The sequence below is a fragment of the Rana temporaria genome, chromosome 2, assembly GCF_905171775.1.
Source record: "Rana temporaria chromosome 2, aRanTem1.1, whole genome shotgun sequence".
Lineage (NCBI taxonomy): Eukaryota > Metazoa > Chordata > Amphibia > Anura > Ranidae > Rana > Rana temporaria.
The window spans coordinates 237,285,311-237,310,250 of record NC_053490.1 but is presented as its reverse complement, the minus strand read 5'-3'; the positions used below and the strand labels follow the sequence as shown (position 1 = coordinate 237,310,250).

Genomic DNA, 24,940 nt, shown 5'->3' with positions numbered 1-24,940 from the left:
TAAACACTATGGGGGGGAATGAATTGAATCCAATTATAAATTGTTAAGCGTTTCCAATAAACAAGATGGAGAAAACGCGAGCGAAGGCATAGTAATAAACCACCGAGTTCATGGATCGATGAGACTTGTTTCGCGGTGCCCTTCAGAGACTGATCATGTAAATTACAGTTTTTTTTTAATTATTTCTAACAGGAAAGCATGTTTCGGCATGTTATAGCTATGTTTTTCAAGTGCAAAAAATATAATTTTATTACTGCGAAATGGACTATTCGCTTTGGTCTTCAGAAACATGGCTCCGCCTCGGCTCACCATTGCAAATGTTTGCTTTATCGTCATTGGCCCCTTGCAGTATCTATAGCCAATGGGGAAGAAGTAGGCTTTACCGAACGAGTTTGAATCGTGCAGGCGCAGTGTAACCCTTCCAGCTTCGTGAAGTGACTGAGTCCTGGAGCCGCAATTGTCAAGGTAAATGTCCCTGTGGCCCTCATTGTGCCCATTCCTATCACCTGACTAAAACCTCGGCTTCTGAGGGGCATTACATGCTAATAACCTACCGCTATATACTGGGTATAGTGATACAGGGACGACCCAACATGGGCTGAAGTAGCTCTGCGTCCTCCTTACACCTATGTTATTGGTTAGCATCCAGAGATATGTCTGTACTGTACAAGTTAACCACTTCAGGAGCGGAAAAATGTACCCCCTTCCTGACCAGGACATTTTTTTTCAACACGGCACTGCGCCGCTTTAACGGACAATCGCGCGTTCGTGCGCCGCTTTAACGGACAATCGCGCGTTCGTGCGCCGCTTTAACGGACAATCGCGCGTTCGTGCGCCGCTTTAACGGACAATCGCGCGTTCGTGCGCCGCTTTAACGGACAATCGCGCGTTCGTGCGCCGCTTTAACAGACAATTGCGCGGTCGTGCGCTGCTTTAACGGACAATTGCGCGGTCGTGCAACGCTGTACCCAAACAAAATGTATGTTCTTCTTTTCCCACAAATAGATCTTTCTTTTGGTGGTATTTAGTCACCACCTGCGTATTATTATTTATTTATTGCGCTATAAACAAAAAAAGACCAACAATTTTGAAATAAAAATATATATTTATTGCTATAATATCCCCTCCCCCCCCCCCCCAAATAAATAAATAAATTCATCATCAGTTTAGGCCAATATGTATTCTTCTACAAATTTTTGGTAAAAAAAATCGCAATAAGTGTATATTGATTGGTTTGCGCAAAAGTTATAGCGTCTAAAAAAAATAGAATAGCTTTATGGTTTTTTTTTTTTTTTATTTGATAATTATTTCATTTTATTTTTTTTACTAGTAATAGCGTTTATTTGTTTTTTTTTTTTTTTTTTTTTTTTTATATATATATATATATATATATATATATATATATAGTGGGACTACGACATTGTGGAAGACAGATCGGACATTTTTGACACACCACCGACATTTAAACAGCAACCAGTGCTCTAAAAATGCACTGATTACTGTATAAATGTAACTGACAGGGAAGGGGTTAACACTAGGGGTAAACAAGGGGTCAACTGTTCAATGGGGGGGGGGGGGGCTGTCTCTAACTGTAGGGGGAGGGGACTGACTTGGGGAGAAGAGAGATGCTGTTTCTGATCACTAGGAACAGCAGATCGCTCTCTACTCCCCTGTCAGAACGAGGATCTGTTTGTTTACATTGACAGATCCCTGTTCTGGCTCTCTTTCCCATGATGGCAGTGGCCGGCAGACATCGCAGTCATCCGCCCACGTGCATCAGTTCCCCCGCCGTGCAGCGCGCACCTGTTATAGGTGTTTAGAGAGCCAACGTACAGTTACGCCAATTTTTGGGAACGAGCCGACCTGCCGCAGTATAATGACTGCAGTCTGCTCACATAATTTGTAATAAAAACATCTTTGCCATTCTGCCATCTTTGCTTCCCTCCAACCACTTTGTATATTATTTTATATATAATGGGATTCTGTACTTGCCAACTATGCTGCAGAAATCTCCCTCCACTGAGTCTGGCTGCAACTATTTTAACTGTGGGCAGCTGAAGCTGCTGCCTGTTCACTTCCTGGATTTACACAGACACATACTCTGCAGCTTTCATTGGTCTTCTTATGACTCATCCCCCTCCCTTCCTGGCAAACTCACAAGAGTGAGAGAAAGAGAGCTGTGCATGATGTCAAAAGGCTAAGCTTTTTACCAGACACGAAACAGGAAGTGGGCTGGCAGAAAAAAAATATTTTACTATCCAAAGTTAAAACAACAAGGACAGAAGATGGAAAGATGAAAACATGACTGAAGGTCCACTTTAAGACACAATGAGGTTGGTTTACTAAAGGCAAATATACTGTGTACTGCAGGGCTCGACAAAACCCAGGCGCCAGGTCGCAATGGCGACTGGAAATTGCATCCTGGCGCCTGGATTACACTGCAGTAGTTTCGCGGACTAGCGTCGGGCTGGCAATTAATTGAGGCCGCGGCTTTTGCGGCCTGCTGGAGCGGGATACACGTTCCTAGCTTCGAACCAACGCCCTCTGGTGGACAGTGCTGCGATGAGCGCGGCTTTCTCTCACTGCCCGCCCACCTCCGAAATCATCTTCCCAGGTTTACAGCTGGGCTTGAGCGTTGCCAGGCGGGGGTGTGGTCCGCACCCGGGTGATACACGCCAGAGGGATGACATCCGTGGATAGTGGCAGCTGTGACACCGCCCGCTGCCCTACACTGATCGCTTTACTAACACAGCGAGGGAGGCGCAGGAGTCGGACTGAAGCCGCTGGCACCTCCTCCTCTGTTTACATCCAGTGAGGAGGAGGAGCCCAAGGTACACATCCACGGCCGCGCTGTTCTGAGGTCTGTACTGTACACTCTCTATTAAGTAGATAGACATGTGCGGCGGGGGAGGGGTGCCTATGCTGATGGGGGTCTGCACCAAGTTGGGTGTTTATACTGCAGTGGTCTGTACTAAGGGGGGATTCTATACTGACGGGGGGGGGGGGTCTGCACTAAGGGAGTGTTTCTATACTTCTGGGGTCTGTACTAAGGGAGGGGGGTGTATACTGTGGGGTCTGTACTAAGGGGGGATTCTATAGTGATGGGGGGGGGGGTCTGCACTAAGGGGGTGTCTATACATCTGGGGTCTGTACTAAGGGGGATTCTATAATGATGGGGGGTCTGCACTAAGGGGGGTTGTATACTGATGGGGGTCTGCACTAAATGGGGGGTGTCTGCACTAAGAGGGGGATTCTACACTGATGAGGGTATCTGTACTGAGGGAGGGGGGGATCTATACTGCGGGAGGGGGGTCTGTAGTTAGTGGAGGGGGGTCTGCACTGAAGGAGGGAGACACACATTTTTTCCACACCAGGTAACATCAACCCTAGTGACGCCACTGTCAGAGCCACCCCATCAGTGCAGCCTCATCAGCACCGCTCATCAGTGAGTGCCACCTGTCAGTGCCCATCAGCACAGCTTATTAGTGCAGCCTCATCAATGTCGCTTAACAGTGCCCATCAGTGAGTACCACCTGTCAGGCTGCTCTGATGGGCACTGATAGGTGGCGCTGATGAGGCTACGCTGATAAGCACTGATAGGCTGCACTGATTAGATGGCACCGATAGGTAGTGATAGGCGGCACTGATCAGGCCATGCTGATGGGCACTGATGAGGTGGCCAGAGGCGATTCAGTTCGCATGTGCCGCGCTATATAAGTTTTTCATTCATTCATGCATATGGGCACTGAGGTGGAACTGACAGGCGGCACTAATGGGCACTGACAGGTGACACTGATGAGGCTGCGCTGATAAGCATTGATAGGCTGCACTGATTAGGTGGCACTTATGAGCACTGATAGGCTGCATCAGCGCAGCTTTATCAGTATCGCCTGTTGGTGCATATCAGTGCTGCCTATCAGTACCTATCAGTGCCATCTAATCAGTGCAGCCCATCAGAGCAGCCTCATCAGTGCCACCTTATTTTTTTACTTTTTGGTCTTTTTTCGCTTGGCACCAGGCCCGAACAATTTTATATTGCCTAAAGCACCGGACATGTAGTTCTGGGCGCTGGACAGCTGATTTAAAAAAAACTGGCTCCTAACTTTTTTAGCTGGCTCCTAGATTGTAATCAAATTTGTCAAGCCCTGTTGTACTGGAAGTTAGGTCTTAGGCTCCATTCACATTGTAGCGCGGCGTATTTTGCCGCGATTAGTTTACTTTTTTTTTTTTTCACAAAAAAATTACATTGATGTCTATGGCCGAACGCCAATGCCACCTGGAAAAAAAGGGTCCGGGACTTGTTTTCAGGCGGCAGGCCCTCCAGCGGCACGGGCGTCGCGCTTCAGGCGTTTTGTCGCCTAGGTGTGAATGCAGCCTTATGCCACGTACAGGCGGTCGTTTTTTGTGATGAAATAAAACAACGTTTTAAATCATGAAATAAAACGACGTTTTTGAAACATCATTTTCAAAAACGAAGTTGCCTACACACCATCGTTTTTTCACAATGCTCTAGCAAAGCGAGGTTACGTTTCACCACTTTTTTCCATTGAAGCTCACTTCATAACTAGCTTCTGGGCATGCGCGGGTTTAAAAACGTCGTTTTAAACGTCGTTTTTTGCTACACACGGTCAATTTCTGTGAAACAAAAAACGACGTTTTGAAAAACGAACATGCTCGAATTTTTTTTTGGTCGTTTTTTTGAAGACATAAAACGACGTTTTGCCCACACACGGTCATTTTAAATGACGTTTTTTAAAACGTCGTTTTTTTTTCATCACAAAAAACGACCGTCTGTACGCGGCATTAGGGCAAGCTCTGCTAGATTTCTATCATCCAATCATATACAAGCAAAACTTCTGTTATTTTTTTTTTTCCTTGCATCTAATTGGGTATTCTTTGCAAAGTGAAGCTTTACCTCATTTACTAAGCTCTGGAGCAACTGCAAAGTAGTTTTGCCTTTAGTAAATCAACCTCATTGTGTGTTTCTCTGATACCTGGGCACCTTAAAGGAGAAGTCCAGCCTGAGCGTGTTTGGCTGAGCCTCTCCTATGGGTCACGGGAATGCACATAGTTTTGCACTCCTGTGACCCGCTCTCTGCTGAGGTCACCAAGTTGAGTCCAGGCACCGCGTCATCCCGACTTTAGAAGTCTGGATCCGCCAGGTTCCTGGACTGATACCCGTCTCAGCCTCTCAGTGAACCGCTGTTTTGTGAATTGACCCAGCAAGTCTTGGCTTCAACGCGGGTCACAAAGCGGTATGCTATATGTAGCCTCAGCTGCATACAGTTTATATCGCACATCCAGCGGCCTCACATATTAATAATGGACATAATTTGTACGTTTCTAGATTTTTTTTAAACGTCGCCTATGAAGATTTTAAAGGGTAAAAACTTGTTGGCAATCCACGAGCGGACGCAATTTTGAAGCGTGACATGTTGGGTATGAATTTACTCGGCGTAACATTATCTTTCATAATATTAAAAAAAATTGGGATAACTTTACTGTTGTCTTATTTTTTAATTAAAAAAAGTGTAATTTTTTCCCAAAAAAGTGCGCTTGTAAGACCGCTGCGCAAATACGGCATGACAGAAAGTATCGCAACAATCGCCATTTTATTCTCTAGGGTGTTAGGATAAAAATATATATATAATGTTTGGGGGTTCTAATTAGAGGGAAGAAAATGGCAGTGAAAATAGTGAAAAATGACTTTAGAAGTTTAACTTGTAATGCTTAACTTGTAATACCAACGGCTCACCACCAGATGGCGCCAGCTCGCAAACCTTTTTTTGCCCACCTTCCAAGCCAAGTCGCCAGGACACTATTTCTAGTCGCCATGGCGACCGGGATTTGTAGAGCCCTGATGTAAAAATGTAACAAAAGCTGGAGTTCTGCTTTAATACTGTCAGGGGGACTATTGTTGCTGGAGAGTATTAGCGGCTCTCTGATTGCTCTGGGTTGTTGCCTTGCGTTTCAGAGCCAGTTCACACCATAGAAATGCAGTCTGGATGCATTCCAGATGTTTTTCTGCATGTTCGTTTTTGATGCAGTCCAGTGCATCCCCCCCCCCCCCTTTTTCTTTTCAACTTTAAATAAGGACGTGTGTTACAGTGCATTTAGATGCATATCGGTGCGTTTTTGATGCGTTTTATAGTGGTACAGTGCAGGAAAAATGCAGCATGTTCTACTTTCTGGAGCTGCAAGCACTGGTGTGAACTTTGCCATTGAAAACCGTATAACCTATTTTTTCATGTGTTTTTGATGCAGATAAAAAAACACCCTGCAGTGTGAACTGGACCTCAAAGTATATATCTTGGGCATTCCATTGGGAAGAACCCCTCTGCCTGCTGTCATCACAGTCTCACTCCCGTTACTGCAATTCTCATAGGGCCAGATTCACATAGAATTACGTTGCTCCTGGGCAGCGTAACGTATGTGATTTACGTTACACCACCGCAGGTTTACAGCGTAAGTGCCTGATTCTCAGAACTCTTACCTGTAAACTTGCGGCGGTGTATCGTAAATGCGCTCGGCGCAAGCCCGCCCAATTCAAATGCCCGCACCATTTAAATTAGGCGCGTTCCCGCGCCGAACCTACTGCGCATGCTCCGTCGGGTAAATTACCCGACGTGCATTGCGCTAAATGACGTCGCACTGACGTCATTTGCTTAGACGTTAACGGCGTCCAGCGCCATTCATGGACGACTTACGCAAACAACGTTGTTTTTTAAAGGGGTGGTTCCCCTAAAAATAAAGTTTTGACATTGCATTTGGTATAATAATTACAGTTAGAATCGGCTGGTTATATGTAAATAATACCTCCGTAAGTAGCGTTTGTATTATTCGTTCCCACCGCCACTTCCGGGTACGATGCTGGCGGTGGGCGTTCCTTATTGATGGACAGGCATCCGACCGACGCATCCATCGCGTCACGAGATGCCGAAAGAAGCCGAACGTCGTTGCGCATGCGCCGTATAGAGCCGCACCGACGTTCGGCTTCTTTCGGCATCTCGTGACGCGATGGATGCGTCGGTCGGATGCCTGTCCATCAATAAGGAACGCCCACCGCCAGCATCGTACCCGGAAGTGGCGGTGGGAACGAATAATACAAACGCTACGTACGGAGGTATTATTTACATATAACCAGCCGATTCTAACTGTAATTATTATACCAAATGCAATGTCAAAACTTTATTTTTAGGGGAACCACCGCTTTAAATTTCGATGCGGGAACAACGGCCATACTTAACATGGCTTAGGACACCTAGGAGGTAGCCCTAATTTTACGCGACGGAAACGGCGTAAAGTTAGATCGCCATAAGTATTCATTTGCATATTCTACGCCGACTGCAATGGCCTCGCCACCTAGCGGCCGGCCTAGAATTGCATCCTTAAGATCCAACAGTGTAATTCAATTACACCTGTCGGATCTTAGGGCTAGCTATGCGTAACTGATTCTATGAATCAGTCGCATAATTAGGACGGCCCTAACACAGAGATAGGACGGCGTATCAGGAGATACGCCGTCGTATCTCTTTTGTGAATCTGGCCCATAGTTCTTAAATTTCCATTCAGGGACTATTTTACCTTGCTAAAATTTTCATTTATATTCGGTACTGTAGCTAGTGGGAACTCCAGGGCAGCATACTAAGAAAAATGTGGGGAAAAAAATAATGAAAGGGGGTGGTGGTGTTCCCACCTGCCGCTGTGGAATCACACTGATATACCAACGAGTCAGTCAGTATTTTTTTGACCTTACTGATAATTCAGGGGGGTTGTATTTTGGAGGTGTGCAGCCATTATTTACTGGTGGTAAAAGAACGAAGAGCACTTTAGCATCATATTTGTCAATATATAACACTTCTAAGCACAGTGCTAAATATGGATTCATTTGTTGGACTTTATTATGTGATTACATTTATGGACTTTGAATTGTATCATTAATATAAGATTGTATTTAGAGATTGTTGTTGTTGTTGTTATTCACTATGTTTAGGGCTGAGCTACACTATACTTTAGTACGTACTCAAAGCTGACTTTTGGAGGACTATTCAAAAAATGCTATAGGCTTTTAGAGATGTACTAAATTGGAACTTCACCCTATTGGGAAAATTTCACTTAATTTCAGCCCCCCCCCCCTTTCTGTTTTTGACACTTATTTGAGGGAGAGTAGAGCAGGCACCTGGTTTTGAGGAGTACACTCTCCCACTTCTGGTCGGGTCCCCGCTGTAATCTGCTGGCGCCAGGGACCCGAAGACTGGCGAAGGACCAGTTCAGGTGAGCAGGACGCTGGACCTCCTGAACAGTAGAGCTGCACGATTCTGGGAAAAATGAGAATCGCGATTCTTTTGCATAAAATGAAGATCTGGGGATTGGAGGATGGTGGTGATGGGGAATGTGAGCGACTTCCGGGACACATGCACATGGGACAGGTGAGAATAATTCAGTGTGTTTCCTATGGCCGCCCCCGAAAATCGCGGGTCATCCCACGGGGAGATCGTGGGAAGGGAGAATCGAGATCGCGATTCTCTCCGCGATTAATCATGCCGCTCTACTGAACAGGTAAACGTACGTTTAATAAAAGTCGGCAGCTACAGTATATTGTTACTTTTATATATACTTTTTTTTTTTTTTTATAGACGGGGGAATAACCACTTTAAAGTAGTTGTAAAGTTAAATGATTTTTAACCATAATCCATTACTGTAGAAAAAAAATTCAGCCATTGTTTCTCGACCCCAGCCCCAAACAACTTTGTAAGGTTAAAAAAAAATGTTTTTTTTTATTAATATAAAAAACGCTTTAAAAGATTACTTGTGTGTTTTTATTTTCAGGCTCCTGCAAAAAATGGATTATGGGCTATGTAAGGGTTTGTTGGAAGGTCTGTCTCAAACTGAAAAAACATTTCAAGAAACAATGAGAAGAATTTATGAGAAGGTAGGCACATATCTAATTTTGCCAGCATATGTTGCATAATAAAGTATGTTCAAATGGAAAATTGGGAGCGATTTATCACAGTATTAAAATATGTGCAAAATCCATTAAAATTATTTCCAAAAATAATGCCCCGCTACCGATTTTTATATTTAAATCACATAAACCTTAAAGCGGAGGTTCACCCTAAAAAACATGTGGGGGAATAGCTATACGAGGGTATGTACAGCGGAAAAAAAAAAAACGGCATACTGTACATGTCGGCAGTATGCTGGATGGAATGGTATATACATGTTTTAGGCTGCATTCACATCTAGGCGGACGAAATCGCGGCGTTTTGTCGCCGCAAATCGCGGTAAAAATAGCGGCGTTTTGTACCGCGATTTCCGGCGACAAAACGCCGGTATTGTCCGCCTAGATGTGCCCCAAGATGACCCCCTCTATGGAGATGATTCCCATCTCCTAGCCGAAAGCTCGAAGACGCCTGAAAAAAAGGTCCGGGACCTTTTTTCACGCGACAGGCGTCCGGCGTGGAGATGTGAACCATCTCCATAGAGGAACATCTGTTTTCAGCCCTCTGGCGGCAGCGGCGTAGCGCTACAGGCGTAAAAACGCCTAGGTGTGAATGCAGCCTTAGGGTGAACCTCCGCTTTAATACCCCAAAAAAATGTAAATCCTGTGTGCTGGAAATTATATACAAACAAATAATGATCTGAAAATAGATATATATATATTCCAACATGGTTATGCAATCTCCAAATGTGATGAATATACACTACATAAAGCTGCCATATGTTTCAGTAATATCAAGTCCATAAATTATTAAAAGTTCATAAATAGTATATGGGCAATCTGTGCCTATTTCTTGATGCAAAACTCTCCACACCAATGTGCCACATGTGATATTCCAAATATTTTTGGTTTGCTCTCACCTTCTTTTTGGACCTATGTATCAAATAGGTCCCGGGTCTCTTATAGCCTTCTGCCGCGTACACACGATCGGAAATTCCGACAAGAAAACCGTGCATTTTTTCAGACGGAATGTTGGCTCAAACTTGTGAATACACACGGTCACACAAATCTTGTCGGAAATTTAGACCGTCAAGAACACGGTGACGTACGACGAGCCGAGATCAATGAAGTTCAATAGGCATTTCGGCTCTTCTGCTTGATTCTGAGCATGCATGTTTTTTCAACGTCGGAATTGCATACAGACAAGCAACATTTTCCGGTAGGAAACTTTTTCCATCGGGGAAAAATAGAGAACCTGCACTCAATCTTTTGTTGGTGTAAATTCTGACAGCACAAGTCCGATTGAGCATACACGCGGTTGGAATTTCTGACCAAAAGCTCACATCGGACTTTTCTTGTCGGAATTTCCAATCGTGTGTACGCGACATTCCTCTTCCAGGAGTAATAATCATCGCTCTTCTCTTCGCCACAGCCCCAAGGATTTTAGATGGCTCCAATCTCCTTCTGCATCTTTAATAAACCTTACAGATAATAGCTTGCAACCTTATATTCCAGAGTAATGGCCTTATCACATTTGGAGATTACACAGCCATATTGGGACACATCCACGTATGTTCAGTATATGACTTTTTTTTGCATATGTTTTTTTGCAGCATGCAGGATAATTATTGAAAAGGGGATTTGTATTTTAAGGTTTGTTTATGGGATGTAAATTTAATCAAGCAGCTAAATAAAAAGAAAAATCTAAATTCCAGGCATTTATAAAATACATAATTTTGTATTGTATTAATTTACAATTACCTGAATTTTGCTTTAACCACTTCCAGACCGCCGCATGTATATGTACGTCGGCAGAATGGCACGTACAGGCACATTGGCGTACCTGTACGTCCCTGCCTAGACGTGGGTCGGGTCGGGTCGGGACCCCCCCCCCCCCCCCCCCGGCTACATGCGGCGGTCGGATTCCCGCGGAGAGCGATCCGGGACGACTGCGCGGCTATTCGTTTATAGCCGCCCCATCGCGATCGCTCCCTGGAGCTGAAGAACGGGGAGAGCCATTGCATTGTTTATTGTGAAAATGAAAGAAAACACGGGGAAGCCGTGTTTTCTTTCATTTTCACAATAAACAATGCAATTTAAATGCATTTTTTGCTGTGAAAATGACAATGGTCCCAAAAATGTGTCAAAATTGTCTGAAGTGTCCGCCATAATGTCGCAGTCACAAAAAAAATCACTGATTGCCGCCATTAGTAGTAAAAAAAAAAAAATAATAATAAAACTATCCCCTATTTTGTAAACGCTATAAATTTTGCGCAAACCAATCGATAAACGCTTATTGCGATTTTTTTTTTTTTTACCAAAAATAGGTAGAAGAATACGTATCGGCCAAAACTGAGGAAAAAAACAATTTATATATGTTTTTGGGGGATATTTATTATAGCAAATAGTAAGAAATATTGCATTTTTTTTTCAAAAATGTCACTCTATTTATTTTTGTTTATAGCGCAAAAAATAAAAACCGCAGAGGTGATCAAATACCACCAAAAGAAAGCTCTATTTGTGGGGAAAAAAGGACGCCAATTTTGTTTGGGAGCCACGTCGCACGACCGCGCAATTGTCTGTTAAAGCGACGCAGTGCCGAATTGTAAAAACCCCTTGGGTCATTTAGCAGCATATTGGTCCGGTCCTTAAGTGGTTAAAGCGGGGGTTCACCCTTAGAGGGCACTTTTCCCCCTTCGCTTCCTGCTCGTTATTACTAGGGGAATCGGCAATTTATTTAAAAATATGTGCAGTACTTACCCGTTTACGAGACGCATCCTCTCCGTCGCTTCCGGGTATGGGCTTCGGGAATGGGCGGTCCTTCTTGATTGACAGGTTTCCGAGAGGCTTCCGACGGTCGCATCCATCGCGTCACGATTTTCCGAAAGAAGCCGAACGTCGGTGCGCAGGCGCAGTATAGAGCCGCACCGACGTTCGGCTTCTTTCGGCTACGAGTGACGCGATGGATGCGACCGTCGGAAGCCTCTCGGAAGGCTGTCACTCAAGAAGGAACGCCGGCTCCCGAAGACCCATACCCGGAAGCGACGGAAGAAGATGCAGCTCGAAAACGGGTAAGTACTGCACCTATTTTAATATAAATAGCCGATTCCCCTAGACCGAACGAGCAGGAAGCTAAGGGGAGATTTTTTTTTTTTTTTTAAATGGGTGAACTCCCGCTTTAAGCAGCATTTTTTTATTTATTTTTTAAATGGGCCTTCTGCAGGTTTATGTCATAATACAGTAGTATACTCCACATACTAGCACATTATAACAGCATTAGCTGTCAAAGGATGCCCACCAGTGCTGCACTGTCAGTGCAGAAGCACTTCCATCTTCTCACAAATTTCCTTTTGGGTTTACTCCATATAGCCGTTTAAATGGATGGGCTGCGATGACACTTCATATTCGCACATAGCGGGTGCCGTAAATGTACTGTGAGCTACGCATGCATGGCACGGTGTGCATTATAACTGACCGTGGGGGCGTGACAGCGTCCCAGAACGGTGGCTCTCACCCACCTGCGGCGTTCGCACCGTGTTGCTAGGACACGGTGCGACCCTAATCTCTGTAAAGAGCTGTGTCCGCGGCTCTTTAACCATGTGATCGGCTGTGTCCCTGGTTACAGTATAGCAATTTAGTGTCGCCAATCAGTGCCACCAATCAGTGCCCATTAGCACTGCCAGTTAGTGCTGGCTATCAGTAATGCCCATCACTGTTTTCGATCAATGTCCATCAGTACCGCCTATCCATGCTGCCCATCAGTGCCACTTATCAGTGCCCATAAGTGTGGCATATTAGTGCCACCTCATCAATGCCCACCAGTTCAGCCTATCAGTGCCACCTCATCTGCACACATCAGTGAAGCCGAAAAATTATTTGGTTACAAAATTTACATATTTTTTTTTTAAACATTTTTGGTCTTCTTTTTTATAAAAAATAAACCCAGCAGTGATTAAAGCGGGGGTTCACCCTTAGAGGGCACTTTTCCCCCTTAGATTCCTGCTCGTTTTTACTAGGGGAATCGGCTATTTATTTTAAAATATGTGCAGTACTTACCCGTTTACGAGATGCATCCTCTCCGTCGCTTCCGGGTATGGGCTTCGGGAATGGGCGTTCCTTCTTGATTGACAGTCTTCCGAGAGGCTTCCGACGGTCGCATCCATCGCGTCACGATTTTCCGAAAGAAGCCGAACGTCGGTGCGCAGGCGCAGTATAGAGCCGCACCGACGTTCGGCTTCTTTCGGCTACGAGTGACGCGATGGATGCGACCGTCGGAAGCCTCTCGGAAGGCTGTCAATCAAGAAGGAACGCCCGCTCCCGAAGACCCATACCCGGAAGCGACGGAAGAAGATGCAGCTCGAAAACGGGTAAGTACTGCTCATATTTTAATACAAATAGCCGATTCCCCTAGACCGAACAAGCAGGAAGCTAAGGGGAGAATTTTTTTTTTTTTTATAAATGGGTGAACTCCCGCTTTAAATACCACCAAAAGAAAGCTCTATTTGTGTAAAGAAAATGATAAAAAATGTGTGTGGGTACACTGTAGCATGGCTGCGCAATTGTCATTCAAATTGTGACAGCGCTGAAAGCTTAAAAAATGGCTTGGGCAGGAAGGGGGTGTAAGTGCCTGGTAGGCAAGTGATTAAAGAGATTGTAAAGGCTGAAGGTTGTTTATCTTGATGCATGAAGGTAAAAAATCTTCTGTGTGCTGCTCCCCCCCACAGCCCCCCTAAAACTTACCCAAGCCTGATCTCGATCCAGCAATGTGCATGAGAGCAGAGCCCCTCTCCGGTCTCTCCCTCCTCATTGGCTGAGACACAGTAAATGACTGCCGCTGCGGTCAGTCACAGTCGGTGAGAATGGGGCAGTGCGGTGGGGTGCCAAGAAGAGGGGGATCGGAGCTGCTCTGTGCAAAACCACTGCACAGAGCAGGTAAGTATAACAATGTTACTGCAACTTTCACACTGTGAGAGGGATGACCAGGTCAGGAAGCCAATCGGGTATGCTGTATGATGATAGTAGGAGAGACAAGAGTGAGAAGTTATCAGTGGTCTTCTGCTCTTTCACTTGGGCTTGGGTGAGGGAAAATTGTATTTCTCAATTCTTTTTATAGTCTATACCAGTAACGGAGAACATGTTGTCGACCACCTGTTGCCCTGTGTATTTGTTTCGAAGTAGATACATTTGTATGCAAGTGTACCTAATGTAAAAAAAAATACATATTGGTTAAATACAATAATACACTATAATGATCGTTCACATCATTTTGTGATGTGCCAATAAAATATTTTTTTGGTTTACTTACCATATAGCATTACAAACCTTTTCTTGTGCAATTTGTTTATTGAGTTTATAAATGGACAAATAACAAGGCCATCCCTATGAGAAGGGTAGTATCAGGACATGTAAAACAAAGTAGTGCATTACAAAGTTCACCTGCAAGGTGTCAGACATGTTGGTTGCAAGCAAAAATATAAAAATTGCAAACTCAAGAAAATATTCAGTAGCAGCAGTTGCTGATTTTACAGCGGACAAAGCGTGTGCTATAGAGATTGAACAGAGTGAAACCAGCAAAATTTCATTTTTTTTTTCAGGTGCTAAGGCTGTCAGACTGTTATAACTAGACTCAGCCTCTACTAAGGAGGCTAATGGTCCACCAAAAGCCTGGAATGGGCCATTATCAAATGTTAGGAGAATAAATTAGAACTATAGTGAAGAGAAAGGGAAACAAAGGAGGGTCCAGCTATAATGAATAAAAACAAGTCATAATGGCATAAGCACTGTTTCATTAAATTCTAAGGTTGCCAGATTCTTTAAAACTGTCTGTTATCTTTATGAATGGCCTCCATTTTCACATGAATCCAGGGCAGATTCATCCTATGTTCAGCTTCCGCTAAAAACAGAAATGTCTTTATCGTGCACCACGGGACACAGAGCCTCTATTCATTACATAGTGGGTTGTATGGTCACCAGAGGTGATTGGACACTGGCACAACCAATGAAGACAAGTTCCCCTCCATATAACCCCTCCCCTAAGGGAAGTACCTCCAGTGTCTAAGGCATGGCTGCTCAACCTGTGGCTCTCCAGCTGTTGCGGAACTATAATTCCCATGAGGCATTGCAAGCCGCTGACAGGTACAAGCATGTCTCCCAAAGGCTGAGGCATTATGGGAATTGTAGTTTTGCAACAGCTGGAGAGCCACAGGTTGAGCACCCATGGTCTAAGGTGTTGGACGCGAGTAGGATGTGCTGAAGGAAGCTCTGCCAAAGAAAATCTCTGGGGGTAAAAGAGGTACACTTTTGGGTCCATCCAAGACGCCTAAAATTTTACGCCAACACTGGATGGTATACGGGCCTCGTGACGAGGTGTCGCCTGTAATGTCTCTCTTCGGAGGACTGGGCTCTAGGGTCCAGCACTTTCGCTACTATACACTAAAAGTCCTGGCAGTCTTTTACAAGGCCCAGGAAAGAGGCCTCCTTTAGATAGGAACCCATACTTCTGAAGGTTGGCACACATACCCCGCCGTGATGGGGGAAGATTGGTTTTAAAACCTGCGGTGGGGATAAAGTAAGCAGGAAAGAGTCCTAAGTATGAAGCTTAAGGACCTTTCCTATTTTTTTTGGGTGTCTTTTTCGTTGGCAACCACTAGAGGGAGTAAAGAGCTGCGTTTTACTCGCCATGCTCCATAACAGTGTCAGTTCTCTCGGACAAGCACACTCCTCCGCTGCAGAGCTCTGCCAGGGTCAGATGCCTCTCCCTCCTCCCAGTTTCAGTGTCCTTCTCAGAGCGCCGCCATTAGCCCCTAGGATGCGCACGCATGGGGGCGCACGTTATGGTGAATGACTGGGGGAGGCGGGGATCGCAGGCATGCATGTGCGCGGGCATGCTTCCGGATGGCAAAACTCAGGCCGGACTCGCTAGCCTGAAGCTCTCTCCTTGATGGGACACAGCAGCGTAATGGAACGTAAGGTCTCTATGTGGTTTTGGCTGAGCACTCCCAGATAAGACACCTACTTTAGCATGAAACTGTGTGTTATTAGTTGCATGTTTATGTAAATTGCTAAACTAGCACAGTATATGCACTTGGGTACATCGGCTCTGCTCAGTAATATGTCTTCCCAAAGAAGAAATTCTGGGACTAAAAAGGACAAAAAGCACCGCTGCCTGAGACAGGAGGCTCTAGCCATACCTGCTCGGTACCTTCCTCTCCTGTAGGATTTGAAGTACCTATACAGGATGAGCCATTGCCTCTATCGGGGGTAGCAGCCTCTCTTGAGGTGCCTGGGCCTGCATATGTCACTGAACTTTGGCGACAGCCCTGAACAACTTGGAAGGGAGAATCGCTGCGTTAATCGCAGAGTTCTCACAAAAGGACAAAAAGCGAAGCCGAGCTCCTTCTGTTGTTTTGGATCTCATTTCAGAAGATGAGGATGTTACACCTTCAGGGGATAAGGATGAGGAGTCGGGGATATCGGAGGAACCCTTTTCTGCTTCCCAGGTTCTAAGATCACAGGTGCAATGTTATGCTGAAGCAGTACGCTCTACATTCAAGTTGCCCCCTTCAGAGTTAACTGAATCACCTGTCTCCTCCCTAGGTTCATTACATTCCCAGCAAGCTGCATGCTCTTTTTCAGGTTCATCCTTTACTGGAGAATCTGATTTATGCAGATTGGTTACATCCAGATAAGCGTTTTTTCACCTCCCTAGGAAATTTGATGTTCTTTATCCTATGGAGGAGAAATTTACCAAGAAGTGGAGTCTGCCCTCTCTAGATGCAGCTATTTATTGTGTAAATAAGAACCTAACTTGTCCTGTGGACAATGCTCAGGTGTTTAAAGATCCTTCTGAAAAGAAGTTGGAATCTTTACTGAAATCTTCCTTTCTCCATGCTGGGGCAGTGGCCCAACCTGCCGTGGCGGCAGTTGGTATGTGTCTGGTTCTAAAGGAACAAGTAAAACAAGGGCTGAAGGATCTGCCTCCAGAGCAGATCAAACTTTTGGAGAATCTGCCTAAGGCCTTATGTTTTACAGTGGATGCGATTAGAGATTTTGTTCAGAGACTGCTGGCATCTCATTCCCTAGTCCGGGCATTCATTCAAGGAGTACTGCTGATAAACCCGCCAGTCAAGTCTCCCTTATGTCCCTTGGATTTGAACTTGGTATTGTCAGTCTTGCAAAAGCAACCTTTTGAACCTATCCGCCATATTTCTTTGATTCTTTTGAGCAGGAAATTGGCCTTTTTGATTGCTATTTCTTCTGCTAGAAGAGTATCAGAGTTGGCAGCTTTTTCTTACAAGGACAAAATTGTACTACGCCCCATCCTACCTTTCTTTCAAAGGTGGTATCAGCATTTCATTTAAATCAAGGCATTGTTTTGCCTTACTTTTTTCCTGGTCAGCGGGGGAAAAGTTATTGCACTTTCTAAATGTAGTGAGAGGAGTAAACGTTTATCTGCAGGCAACTGCCCAGATACGCAAAACAGATGTTTTGTTTATTATGCCATATGGTCCCAGGAAGGGTTAAGCGGCATCAAAATCCACCAGCTTATAGTTTTAAGGAACAGGATTCCTCCTTTTTCTGTTAAGGCACACTCGACCAGGGCAATAAGTGCTTCGTGGGCAGTGCATCACCAGGCTTCAATGGCTCAGATCTGTAATGCTGCAACTTGGTCTTCAGTCTATACATTTACCAAATTCTATCAAATGGATGTAAGAGGACATGAGAATTCTGCCTTTGGGCGTAGTGTGCTGCAGACAGCGTTCTAGGGCTTCTTGTCCATTTTTTACAGCCTGCTTGGATCTGTGTCTCCCACCCTTTTTATTAAGCATTGCTCTGGGACGTCCCACTATGTAATGAATAGAGGCTCTGTGTCCTGTGGTGTACGATAAAGAAAATAGGATTTTTAATAACAGCTTACCTGTAAAATCCTTTTCTTGGAGTACACCATGGGACATAGAGGTCCCCCCCCCCTTCTTATGGGAACCTTACTGCTTTACTACAAAACTGAGGTACTTCCCCCTAGGCGAGGGGTTATATGGAGGGGAACTTGTCTTCTTTGGTTGTGCCAGTGTCCAATCACCTCTGGTGACCATACAACCCACTATGTAATGAATAAAGGCTCTGTGTCCCGTGGTGTACTCCAATAAAAGGATTTTACAGGTAAGCTGTTATTAAAAAATCCTTTTTTCTAGGCCTTAGTTATCATTTGTTTGATGGCTGTTAGGAGGGGCGTTACAAAGCTTTTTAACTTCCCTTTAACTTTTTACTTTCTCAATCTACTCATCTCCTCACCATTATAACTTTTGTATCCCTTGCGCTCTCATGAGCCTCCTGTCTTACAAAGCAGTGTTTTTCAACTGGGATTCCGCGAGAGGTCCCGCCACGATTTGCTATTTATCACAAGCAGGTGAATGGTGGATTGAATCCCTGCAAAGCAGGCTTCAGTGCATAGGCAACTGACATCATTGTCCAATGCCGATCACAGCCACCCCTCCCTCCATCCTAGATGCCTGCATGTGAATGTGTGATGAGAAAGAAGAGTGGGTAGGAATCTGGCATTCCAGCAGCTTCCCTGAGCTACTCTGCATGAGGAAAATTACTAAATATGCCACTATTGTGCCCACCAGTTTCCTCCTGGCCCCCTTGTGCTGTTTCCTCCTGGCCCCCCCTGTGCTGTGCTATGCTCTCTTGCGCCGCGCCATCCCTTCCCCACCTAATGTGCCCTACTGGATCACCTGTGTTCTGCCCTGCTGCCCCCTGTACAGAGCTTATTCAAAGTTTAATTCAGAATTGAGCATCTGTGCAAAAGGGCAAGCACAAGTTTTACATTAAGGAGGTACATTTTGATATTCTATTGTTTTATGCTATTTCTAAGAATAATTGGCTTGCTGATCACGTCAATGTTCCTTGAGTTTTACAAATTATTCAGGGGTTCCCTGAGATCTGACTTTTGCCAGGGGTTTCTCGAAGGTAAAAAGGTTGAGAAACACTGCTGTAAAGCATTGCACAAACTTTTGGTGCTGTATAAATCCTTTCTTCTAATAATAATCGATTCTCTATTCACAGTATGATCATGCATTTGAAGAGGATATAGTTGTGAATATAGTTGACTTCACATACAATGCACCTGATGGTAAGTGTACTATCTAGATCATTATATATCCCAATCCTATTTTTCCCCAGTCCTCTTTCAAGACGGTGTAGGAGAGACTGAGGCTCCTCCTGGTCGGGCAGGAGCCACATCTCCAGGTCAAAGGTTGAAAGGCATGCTATTTTGCACGCTTCCCCCACAATGTACAAATGTGAACATAGCCTTAGTTCGCTTCCACTGAGCCCAGGGCGACATGCCTACCCCCCCCCCCCAAGGGGGTGCACTATCACAGCACATTTCAGCAGAGAGTACCACCCTCTCCTCCTCGCAGTGCTCATGCCAGTCACCAGTTCTCAGCACTTAGACCTGTGTAAGCTTCAACCCTGAGCTTACTAAGAGATCTGGTAGTAGAGTGCGGGGATGATGATGGGTCTTGAATGAGCAAGGTGGATAGGCTAATTTTAGGTACCATTCTTTGAACTAATTTGTCTATTTTTATATTAAAAGATGTTACACTGTTTACTTGGTCAATATAGTATTACAGGTAATAACGCATTATCATACTACTTTATTTTTTTTTTTCCTCTTAATGTCAGGACGTGTGCAATGGGATTTTGAACCAAAAACAACTAGAGAAGGAAAACGTGAAAAAGAAAAAACACCAGAAAGGGTAATTCTTATTCCTTTTAATGGTAAATCTAGAATAAAAGGTCAGCCGTTCACAACTAAAATGAAAACTCTGTTTTTGCTAAACTTTGATTTACACTATATACCATCTACATAAAGTGTAATTTTATCTATGTTAAAATGGCCTTTTCATTGCAATCTGAACAAAACAAAAAAAGTTATGGAAATACACTGTTTATGAACAAAGTAATCACAGATTTCTAATTTCCTGCTTGTATTACTGGTGTGCTACTTTTTTCCATAGGATTGCACAACGTTTTGGGCATCTCTATCACTGTTGGGTGTTTTTTTTTTTTTTTAAGTTCGTTCGTCCTCTCACATTTTCTAGCATGTGCTCCTCTTTCAGGACATGCATGCTCCTGGTTGGTGATGTCACAAGGGGCGGGGCCAACAGTTGATGTCCCTGGTTGACTCCTTTTCTTAGCTATTTAAGAACTGTCAGACGAAAGAGCAGGCAGTCAGCTGGGGCCGGAGGTTTTTTTTTTTTTTTTTTTTTGGTCCAGCGTTGCATTGGGCGTCATAATGGCCATTGGATGTACTTCGGAGGACATTTAAAAAAAAAAAGATGTAATAAAGGAATTGTTAAAAAGTGTGTGTGTGTGTGTCCCCCCCCCCCCCCCCGTTTTTGTTGATACATAGGGTGGACGCCTTGTTGAAAGGGGTTTCCAGATTCTGATAAATCCCTGCCCGCAGATCCCCCACAACCATCGCCCAGTGTTTGGGGGGGGAAGAGGCCCCAAGGTGCTTTGGGTTAGGGAGTGGCAGAGATTGTGTGTGTGTGTGTGTGTGTGTGTGTGTGTGTGTGTGTGTGTTTTGTGTTTGTTTTTGTTTTTTGTTTTTTTCCTTCATAATTTTTAATTATGCCACGGTTTTCTTCCTATTCAGCTGCTGTTTCATCTGTTGTTTAGGACATTAATGTTTGGGCAATTGTTTCCCCATGCATTTTTACCACATATATATTATTATTTTTTTTCTGCGGTATTAACTCTTAGTGAGTTGACTCTCATGGACCTTACTTTGCATCATAATTGCAAGGAGTGTAGCTTTAGCAACTAATCATAAATTAGTTACCGTATTTATCGGGGTATTGCGCGCTCCCGCATATAGCGCGCACCCCTAATGTGGACCCGCAATTCCTGTAAAAGAAACATTTTAGTACTTACAGTTTTGGTGTCTTGCGCGGCGGCCTCGTCGGGTCCGGCATCCGTCTGCGGCTTCGGTGGTGTCCTCCCGGCTTCTCCGGCGCTGTCTCCCCGTCGAATCGCCGCTTCCCGCGTTCAGTTTAAATGCCTGCGCCGACATATACCGAGTGCAGTACACTCGGCTACATTCGGCCAGGCTCGGCTTTGCTCGTGCTCACGCTCTGTGCCGTTTATGCGTGAGCACGATCGAAGCCGAGCCTGGCCGAATGTAGCCGAGTATACTCGGTATATGTCGGCGCAGGCATTCAAACTGAGCGCAGGAAGCGGGTATCGGTGTATATCGCGCACCCACGATTTTCCCCTTATTTTAAGGGGAAAAAAGTGTACGGTGTACGCCGATAAATACGGTAATATTCTGACTGCAGTAAACGCTTATCTGAATGGAGATTCACTTAAAACCGGGATAAAACAGGCAGCTTTAGGTGTACCTGCGTACAATTCACCCACTTGGTCCAGTTCCTTTGTGTAGTGTGAGTGCTCCAAGTTGTGCCTTGGATTGCTTGGTATATGTGGTCCCAGGCCACTTTTCACTTGTGGTCCAGTATGGTTTGCTTCAATGCGAGTAAAAACCATGAGTACAGAACTCTCCATAGATCAAAATATGGAAGCAAGGATTCCTGCGGTCTGGCTGGCAAAGGTGATGAGGTAAGCGTACCCATGAACGCTTCCTTGTAGTATAGTGTGATTGCAGACCAGCGAGAGGAATGGGGAGGAAGGACAAACATTCTTGGGCATGGTTCATCCACCTTACCAACTGCTCAGTATCTGCTACACCTCTGTCAATCTTTCCACTGGCTTCCGCTCACCCAAAAAATGTAATTCAAAATACTGACAACTACTTACAAAGCCATCCACAATTTTGCCCCCAGCTACATCGCTGACCCATTATCAAAATACCAACCTATTCGTTCTCTTCGTTCCTCTCAAGACCTCCTGCTCTCTAGCTCCCTCGTCGCCTCCTCCCAAGCTTGCCTCCAGGACTTTTCCAGAGCCTCTCCAATCCTATGGAAGTCCTTACCCCAATCTCTCCAATTTATCTCCTACTCTATTAGCTTTTAGACGATTTTTGAAAACCCTCCTCTTCAGAGAAGCCTATCCTGCCCACACCTAACAACTGTGTGTCTATTTTCTCCATTAGCTCATCCCCCACCGTTATCTTTTTTGTTTCACTTAACCCTCCCTTCTAGATTGTAAGCGCTAACGAGCAGGGCCCTCTGATTTCTCCTGTATTGAATTGTTCTGTAACTACTGTCTGCCCTCATGTTGTAAAGCTCTGTGCAAACTGTTGGCGCTATATTAATCCTGAATAATAATTATGGTTTGGTTCAGTCATGCCCAGTTTAAGTAAAAGTAAAGAAGTGTAAATCTGTTCCTCCATACAGACCAATGGGAATAAACTGCAGTATGTGCTAGCAATTAGGAGCTTAATTTAGAAGTAGGTTAAACAGTGCAAGCAAACCTTTCAATATACTGTTTAAAGAGGAAGTAAACCCTGATGGGTTTTACTTCCTCTTTATTCCCCTGCAAAGTAAAAGCATATTACATTTTGGTTTATATTCTCCACTGCAGTCATGTAATTGCAAGAACAGATCAGACATCTGAAAAATTTGCTTCAGTGTAGCTAGCACATGTTTGAGAAGATAAGGCAATAATGATCCCTCTAGAATTTTGCTATTCACAATTGACTTTCTGGAATTGCATAGAAATGGGGCTGGTAAAGCTAAATATATGTAGGCTTAAAGTGCATCTATGTTCGCATTATGCGCTGTAAGCTTTCACCAGTCTTTGTACAGATACCCAGTTTCCTCCATTATTTTCTAAATTGCCCAGAGAGCTTATAAAACTGGTGTGATCTAATATGCAAATATCAACAACTTGGTTAAAGCCCCTTTTTCGCTTTTCATGGCTGTTTTTGTTTATCAATGTGATGGACAACCTCATTGAGAGAGTGAGCCAAGGAAAATGGAAGGCCAAGGAAATAATTTTAGCACGTCAATAATTGCATATTTCTGCCAGAACTCTGCAAAAAAATTACTGAGAAATGAATAAGCACCTCTGGATTCCAGCACCAACATTGTGGTTCAAGCTTATACTACATAAGTTGGGCATTTTTAAAGTGATTGTAGCTTGAATTTTATTTTTTCTTTAAAATAACAAATATGGTAAACTTGCCTGCTCTGTGGTCCTGGCTGCTCTCCCTTTCTGGGTGCTTCCACAGCAAGCACTTGCCAAGCTGTGCTCTGTGCGTCTTGACACCCAGAATGCAGCTCAGCCCCACCCACTGCTCTCTCTTTACAGGCTGTGGTTGACAGCAGCAGGAGTCAATGGCTCCTGCTGCTGTCCTAATGCTAGATCTAGATTGGCAAGTATAGGGGGGGTAGGGCCGCTGCACACGGAAGTGTTGTGTTTTTTTTTTTTTTTTTTACCTTTTAAAGCAGAGAATGCATTATGGTAAATACCTTCTGCCTTTAGAACCAATTCGATCTTGGTGTTTTGGTTAAGTAAGTAAGCAGTCAGTGGAAATCGTGCTTATTTTTGTTCTGTTAAGTCTTACTATTGAGTTTATAACACACTTTTTTTTTTATTTTTTTTAAGGAGCAATATAGTACCTTCATTCAATCTGTGATGGGTAAGTTTTTTTTTTTTTTTTTTCGGTTGCTATAATATGAAAATTTATGTTAAACAATCGGCAAGTCTAAAAATACAAGCTAGAGTAGTAAAAATGTTGTTTTTTTACATTTTCAGAGGCCTGTGTAATAACTTATGGTCAACATTTGAACTTTGGGTATTTGAGTGAAGTAAATTCTATTGAATGATCTTAGAGGAAACTGAATTTCTTTATCGTACATCACGGGACACAAAGCATCATAGTAATTACTATGTGGGTTATAGGCCACCTTCAGGTGACAGACACTGGCACACCCAAGACAGGGAGTCCCCATCTATATAACCCCTGCCATACAGGGAGTACCTCCCGTTTTTTTTTTACCAGTGTCTAAGGTGTTGGTCACAGTTAAAGAAGTGCTAAAGAAGAGCTCCACTGGAAGGATCCTTGCAGGATCAAGCGGCTATGCAACCGGATCCATTTAAATAGGCTACAGTGGATGGTACCCAGGCTTCGTGGGACCCAGCACTTTGGTCATACAACTAATACCAAAGATTTTCTGTCAGGGTGCTGTACAGGTCCAAGGGAGTTGACCCCATATAAAAGGGACCCGGTCCTTGAAGGTTTTATGACACAGCCCGCTGTGATGGGTGAAGATTGGGTCTGTCTGGTTGCCAGCAGAATCCTGCGGCGGGAAAGGCAAGTGAAGATATTCCTAAGGAACTCAAGTTCACTTATGGATTTCTTCCCTTTTTTGAGTAAATTGTTGTCTTGTCTAAGTCTCTCACCACTAGAGCGTGTGAAAGCACATACCTGAACCATGCTCCTCCGTAATTGCGCTCAGTGTCAGCAGGCTTGTGTGGAACAACTGGCTTCCTCCATGATGCAGTCTAAGCACCCGGAAGGATGTTAGGGGGGATTGCTTATGCCAGGCCCGCCCAATTGTCGGAGGTCCCCACGTGGCAGTCCCCTGACGAGGCAGATGTCGCCCACCCCCGTTGAGGGCCAAAGGCTGTGGCATGTGGCCTTCCCTCCTCCTCCCCCCCCCCCCCCCCCTCGGACTGTGGGCTGCTTCCAATCCTCTTCCTCCCCCCCACTGCGGATGGAGGCTGTGGCGTGTGGCCCAGCCCCCCTTCCTCCCTCCTCCTTTCTCTCCCTCCACACCGGTGTTCCAAACAGCACGCACCCTGGAATTACTTTTTTAAATAGAGGCGTTCCTGGAAGGGGGAAAAGGGGTGCGTCATGTGCGTGGCTCGGCATCAATGTTCTTCACATGGCCCAGGTCTTCACATGGCCCAGGTCTGCTTTGTGTTTAAAGCTGTTGCCTCTAAGAGCATTTGGCTGACAGAGGGACACAGGAGTGGATCAGGCCATGTAAGCTGGTGGTAAATACAGGTATTTCTAAAGACACATCT

At 44.6% G+C, this 24,940-nt stretch overlaps 1 protein-coding gene across 3 annotated transcripts in view; it reads left to right on the top strand.

The window, feature by feature from the left end:
* Positions 1-314: 314 nt before the first annotated feature.
* Positions 315-24,940, top strand: part of LOC120926570 — a 69,204-nt gene continuing 44,578 nt past the window's right edge. For 2 of the 3 annotated variants that reach the window (XM_040336650.1, XM_040336649.1), the window contains exons 1-5: positions 315-465; positions 8,830-8,932; positions 19,007-19,073; positions 19,628-19,701; positions 23,516-23,549. In XM_040336650.1, coding sequence (XP_040192584.1) covers positions 8,843-8,932; positions 19,007-19,073; positions 19,628-19,701; positions 23,516-23,549 — 265 coding nt within the window. In that variant the 5' untranslated portion in view covers positions 315-465; positions 8,830-8,842. Of the gene's footprint in view, positions 466-8,829; positions 8,933-19,006; positions 19,074-19,627; positions 19,702-23,515; positions 23,550-24,940 lie in introns of those variants that run through there. The other variant, XM_040336651.1, reaches the window with a different exon arrangement.